This window comes from Myotis davidii, unplaced genomic scaffold (assembly GCF_000327345.1).
Source record: "Myotis davidii unplaced genomic scaffold, ASM32734v1 scaffold327, whole genome shotgun sequence".
NCBI lineage: Eukaryota > Metazoa > Chordata > Mammalia > Chiroptera > Vespertilionidae > Myotis > Myotis davidii.
Genome location: NW_006298628.1, coordinates 4,294,272 through 4,300,854, shown reverse-complemented (window position 1 = coordinate 4,300,854; position 6,583 = coordinate 4,294,272). Strand labels below are relative to the sequence as shown.

Sequence of the window (6,583 nt, the reverse complement as noted above, 5' to 3'; positions counted from 1 at the left end):
ACTTCCCCATGATATATATAGGACATTTTAATTAGCATTTTATGAGGTTGACCTGTCTACATTTAGTATCCTTATAAATTGTCTACGTATATCCTTTGCCTGTTTTCTGTTGGTCTCCTATTTTTTGTTATTGATATACTAGAAGCCCAGTGCACAACATTCATGCATTGGAGGGGGGCGGGGGCTCCTCAGCTTGGCCTCCCACCACGACCTCTGCACTCGCCAGCCATCAGCCTGGCTTGTGGCTGAGCGGCACTCCCCCTGGTGGTCAATGCGCATCATAGCGATCGGTCATTCTGCCATTTGGTCAATTTGCATATTACCCTTTTATTATATAGGATGATAACTTTTTATTATTAAGGCTATAACACACTAACAACTATTTTTCCCATTTGGGGTCTCCTTTTAATTTTGCCTAGGTATTGCAGACCATGACTTTCTTAGAAGCTAAGTCCTGTGTTTTGTAGTTTCTTCCATTGCTTTAATGTTTAACTAGTCCTTTCCTATGGTGAGAGTCCATAAACCTCTATCCATATTTTCCCCCCAAGGTGTTTTCTGGAAGTGATTGATTTTTACTGTCCCCTTACCCCCACCTAAACTCACCTTCCTTTCCCGGCTTCAGGCTCACCTGCAGGAAGAGAGAGGTCCTCTTGGTTGGGTCCCAGTGAAACTCCACTGTGTTGAGCTGTGAGGGCAGCACCTGGGGTTCTATCACCCCCACGGACAATGGCACATCTGCAGGCACAGAGCAGCAAGCAGGCAGCAAGGCTCAGCCCTCCCCACCTCAAGGGCTTTCAAGACAGATGGTGGCCCTAAAGGGTCCCTCCCCATTCACCGATGTCCAGGATGCGGTCCCCAGGCCGGCTCCATCTCCACCCCTCCAGCTGCTGCTGCTCCGTGTACTGCAGGCGCCGGTCATGGAACACCACACGCACCACACTCTGTCGGCACAGGAAGGTGGCGCTCGTAGGCATTTGGGAACCAGTTCCCATACCTGGGGTAGGCCGACCCTCCCACCCTCTCCCCACCTTGCTTCCCACTCCCAGGAAACATGGGACTTAGAATCACTAGATCTGTGTGCAGATGCCCACCTGCCATTCTGTGAAACTGGGGAGGTAACTTAGAGACCCTGAGCCTCAGTTTCCTCATCTGTAAAATAAGGAAGTTAATCCCTTCCCACTCTGAATCACTCTACCGGGCTCTTTTCTACATATTTTTTAACGATAAGCAAAAGTTTACTTAGAAGATCACAGAGGTAGAAAGAAGCAAACCAGCGGGGCTGTGTGGGCCCAGGAATCAAGTTATGGAGGCAGAAGAGGGGCCCTGGGAGCTCAGGAGAGAAAGGCAACGGTAGCTGGCCTGTGCGGGAAGAAGCGGGGAGGAGAAAGGCAGGCGCGCTCTAGAGAGGGGGAGTGCTAGCAGTCTTTTCTTTGCAGCACTTATCATTTTGCAATTTGTAAATCAAGTTGTAATTGCATCTAATTTGTGTAATTACAGGTTTGTCTCACTCAGTAGAATGCAAGCCCCCTGAGGAAAGGAATTACATCTCTCTTCACTGCTGAATCTCTGGCTCAGAGAATAGTTTCTGGGAATAAATGGGAGCTTAATGAATAATTTTTTAAAATCCTCACCCAAGGACATGTTCCCTTCTTTTTTTATTTGAGAGAGAGAGAGAGAGAGAGAGAGAGAGAGAGAGAGAGAGAGAGAGAGAAACATCAATCCATTACCTCTGGTATATGCCCAGAATGGGGATGGAACCCAAAACCTAGGCATGTGCCCTGACCAGAGTTGAAGCTGCAACCTTTGGGTGCATGGGACAATGCTCCAGTCAAATGAGCCACCCGGCCAGGGCTAAATGAATAACTTTTTGAGAGAACTAATTATGTGTGTGAATAACACATATCCCCCCCCCCTTTTCTTTTCTTTTTTAATTCTCACCTGAGGTTATTTTGTCCATTGATTTTAGAGAGAAGGAAAGACAGAGAGCAATGTCAATGTGAGAGAAACCCATCGATTGGTTCCTCCTGCATGAGCCCCGACCAAGGCCCAGGCCGGGGAGAAGCCTGCAACCCAGGTACGTGCCCTGGACTGGAATCAAACCCGGAACCCTTTGGTCTGCGGGCTGACACTCTATCCACTGAGCCAAACCGGCTAGGGCTGTAATATACTAATATTTCTATATCCCGGTTCTGCTACTTACTGGCTGTGTCATGGAAAAATACTTAACCTCCCTGTACCTCTTGCCTGCACAATTCCTGCCCACCGCTGTGAAGGTCAACTGAAAAGGTGGACCTGAGAGGGTTCTACCCGACAGTGACATCACAGGGATGGCACTGGCTTCCTGCCCCGTGGGACAGTCAGACTCAGCCTTTGTCGGATCTGGGAGGGGAGGCACCTACCTTCAGCAGCCGCGGCCACTGGGTGGCGTCACCCAGCTTGGAGTTGCAGAGCATCTGCACCTCATAGGACTGGCCTGGGAGAGATTGGGGGACGTGTGAGCCCCACTCCGAGGGGCAGAGGTGGCGCCTGCCTCCCCAGCCCACCCTGGCACAACCTCCAGAGCCTGCTGCCCCCACTCACCCCTTTCCTTCCCAGGCCCAGCGTACCCTGGTTCAGGTAGGTCAGGGCCTCCTCCTGCTGCTTCACGGCTGGTGAGGTGGCCGCACGGAGCACGTACTGGAATGAGGGGCAGGGAGGCTCCATGCTGGGGATGTTGGGCAGCTCCTCCTGCTTCAGGTAGGGCAAGGGCAGGGACTCCCTGCAGGGAGAGGAGGCCCTGCCAGCTTTCTGCCCTGTCCACCCCACCCCCTATGGGGCGTTGAGATTCTCTGCCAGGTTCTATCTCCTGGGAGCCTCCAGTTTCCTGTAGCAGGCATCCCAGCAGCAGCCAGGGCCAACAGGGCCGCCATTCCACTCCTTTGGCCTCTGGGAGACCTCCGTTAAGATGCAAATCCCAGATACTACCAAGCATCGACAAACATCTGGCATCAATTGCTTGTGCGCAGCCTCAGGGTGTGCCTGATACCAAGTCAATGCCCCACCAAAGTGTCCTGTGTAGGTGGTCAGGGTGTTGTGAGATGTCCCAGGACCCACTAAACCCAGGTACATTTCACCACATCCCCACCCCCAAAGGGACCCAAGAGCAGGAAGCCCATCCCCCTCTACTTGAAACAGAGGCCCTACGTGTCCACCACAGCTCGCACCAGGGCCTTCCTTCGGGGCCGAGGGAAGGGGCTCTGGCCCTTACCTGAGCAAGCTGCTTGGCGGCCCGGGGTACAATTCCCCGGGACTGGGCCACAGGTGCTCCAGCTGGTTGTGCCAAAACAGCATCTTGGAAAGGGAGCGGGCCAGGTGTGTGACAGAGAGGTCAGCACTGGGTGGGGCTGGACCCACTGGGCCTCTGTGGGGATCTCAGCCTCTCTTTATAGAAGCAAACCCACTAAAGGGTGGGGTCAGGCCTGGGGCCTCTGATTGGCTGAGCACCAGTGCTCTAGGAAACTCTGGACCTATTAGGCAGCTTAAGCTGGGAGGGGGGCGGGGGGAATGGTGTCCCCAGGGCTCCCTACCAATCATTAACTTGAAGGGGAGGTGGTGGTACAGCAAAACAAAGTCACAGGGACGCACATCCACTCCCCCACCATTCCCCAAGAGGCCCAGGGACCAGGAGGGGACACCCTTAGGCTTCAAGATTGGCCCCAGGTCCATGAGCCGCGTAGAATCCCAGAGACTCATAGGCTAGGACCCCTCACATGACCCCATGGGAGGAGCCTGACTCCTCCCAGGGGACAGGACAAGCAGGCATGCTGCATCTCACGCACCTACAAAGGGTCTTTGCTCCCTGCTGGCCCCCCCCACCCTCCTCTTCCCCGATCCCAACACACAGGTGCGGTGATGGCAGGACACCTGTGCTTTTGCTGGGCTGCCTGGCTAGGGGACTGGAGTTTACAGAACATAGTCCAGCTTGCTGTGGAAACAACTCGGGGGGTGGTGCTGGCAGGGAGAGCCTGCCTGTGGGGAGGAGCGGTGTGTCTGAGGGTGACCCCTCCCAGGGCAGTAAGAGAGGAGTTCCAGTGGGGTTGGTTTCTTTGCCCCTCCTCTGCCCTGGGGTACGGGGTGGACTGTGTTTATGGACAAATACAGTCTGCCTTGGGGAGGGCCTCCTTCCCCATGCTCAGCCCCTGTTGTCACTGTACACAGACAGCCCCAGGCCCCTGTGCCCAACCCCCAACTACTGTTTGGTATAAACACACAAGGGCCGTGCAGGGAACAGAGAGACAGGCCTCTCAACACATCGCCTGAGCTCATGTGACCTTAGCTATCCAGGCCTGGTGACTCTGCAGGGCCTGCCTGGGGGACAGGGAAAGCCAAGGGTCCCCCCTCAGGGCACCTCCATCTCCGGGTGCCTGGCCCTTGGTCCTGTACCTGCTTTCTTTTCCATAAACCCAGACAAAATGGAAGAAGGGAGAAGAGAGGGATGGGAACATGCCTGCCAGGAAGGCCAAAGGAGCCCAAGTACCCAAGATCCCCTGATAAGAACCCCAAGACTTGGAGAGCCCACCCATTGCCCAAAGGTGGAGTCCAGGTCATGAGGCCCCCATGGAGCCCTCCAAGATTGGACAGAGCAGGACCCCAGGAAGGGAGGGGAGTGGAGGGGTCCTGGCCACCTTGGTCCTGGCCTGGGGGGAGCAGGGTATGGAGCAGAGGAGGCAAGCAGGCCGATGGAGGTAGAAACGGTGGAGGCTGGTGTGGGCCCCCTTTGAGGACAATCCCCAGAGCAGGTCCTGGGAGTGGGACTCCAACTCCAGCACCCGATTCCCTGCCCTCTCACCACCCTCCACCTGCTTGCACCCTCCCCCTTCACCCCTGAGTTCATCTCTCCCATACTGGCTGCTAGTCCTTCCTCCCACCCCTCTGTCCCACTCAGATGTTGCTGGGCCTGTTCCTGGTTTTCCATGGCTCTCTCTCTCCTCTCTCCCTCCTCCCCTTTCTTTCCTTCCTTCTTCCTTCCTTCCTTCCTTCCTTCCTTCCTTCCTTCCTTCCTTCCTTTCTCTCTCTCTCTCTCTCTCTCTCTCTCTCTCTCTCTCTCTCTCTCTCCTCAGCTGGGCTTGAGGCAGTGCCTGGAACCTAGCTACTTGCAGCCCCCCCAACCCCACCCTACTCTTTCGCTGGGCCCCTGGGCCAGCACAGAACAGAGTTTGAACAGCTCATCCTCAAGCCCAGACAGGCCTTGGGACACTTCTGGTGCAGACCCCGCACTCTCAGAGGATTCTCAGGCCCTGGGGGGGGTGAGGCCCCCACAAGGCAGGGGCATGGCGCAGACTCCCCTCTTTACCTTCTAAATGGGAGCAAGGCCTCCCTCCCACCCGGTGTGGCAGTGAGGATTAACGGTCCTTCTGTGGCGCTGCATCTTTGTCCAGGGTTGAATTCTCAAGAGCTCCCCTTGGGGTATCGGGGGGCACCAGCAAGGTCCCCACTGTCACAGTCCTGGGGGGTATAGACGTGACTGTCTCAGAAACTTCCCCCCACACAGATAATTTCAGGGACAACTTTTTGGGTGCAATTTTTTTAAATGGATTTTTCCCCACCCAAAATGTTCTATCATTTTCTAGGCCATGGCATAAACCAATCCTAATAATACCCTTTTGGGCTTCATAAGCCAAGGAAGTAACTTTTTATCTGTTAAAAAAAAAAATGCTGAGAAATAACAATTCTGTGTCCTTTTTCTCCTCTAACCAAAATGTCTTGTTTGGTTTGGCTTTCTATCCCAAGGCAACATTCGAACCTGGAGAGTGGGAGAGTTGAAGGGTGAAGTCTACCCCTCCCTCAAAGAAAGAGGGGCTGAGAGGAGAAAGATCATTCATTCATTCGTTCATTCATGCATTCAACAAAATGCTATGAAGTGCCTACTATGTACCAGGCTCTCTCTTTCTCTCTCTCTCTCTCTCTCTCTCTCTCTCTGTCTGTCTGGAATCTTGTCCATCAAGGGCAAAAGGCCTGGACCCTGGGTTCCTGGCAAAATTATTTTACAAAGGAAGGGATGAGAGCATGATTTTTTAGACACCTCAGGCACAGGCACACAAGAGCGTGCACACACAGAGGAAGCTGACAGTCCCATATGGCAACCCCTGTGTGGTCGGTGTGTCTGCACACAAATTCCCCTCCCCCAAGAGGCAGTCCCTCCGCCAGCAAAATGCCTCTGAGGATTTTGGGTGCACAGCTCCAAAGGGCACCCCACTGAACCGTTCCCCCTGGGGTTGAACAACACACAGGCCTGGCTCTAAGCCCCAATCTTTTTTTTTAAATATATTTTTATTGATTTCAGAGAGGAAGGGAGAGGGAGAGAGAGATAGAAACATCAATGACGAGAGAATCATTAATCAGCTGCCTCCTGCCCACCCCCTACTGGGGATCAAGCCTGCAACCCGCATATGTGCCCCTGGCCAGAATGGAACCCAGGGACCCTCCAGTCCGCAGGCTGACGCTACCCTAACCGGTTTGGCTCAGTGGGTAAAGCCTCGGCCTGTAGACTGAAGGGTCCCAGGTTTGATTCCGATCAAGGGCATGTACCTTGGTTGCGGACAGA

General features: G+C 54.1%; 1 protein-coding gene across 1 annotated transcript in view; it reads right to left on the bottom strand.

The window, feature by feature from the left end:
- The window catches only part of LOC102768683 (upstream-binding protein 1), an 11,126-nt gene extending 7,704 nt beyond the window's left edge, over positions 1–3,422 (bottom strand). Inside the window, 5 exon segments of the mRNA XM_015570887.1 lie at positions 629–735; positions 836–941; positions 2,400–2,473; positions 2,607–2,758; positions 3,248–3,422. Of these exon segments, the coding sequence (XP_015426373.1) occupies positions 629–735; positions 836–941; positions 2,400–2,473; positions 2,607–2,758; positions 3,248–3,330 (522 nt within the window). The 5' untranslated portion in view covers positions 3,331–3,422.
- Positions 3,423–6,583: the final 3,161 nt, after the last annotated feature.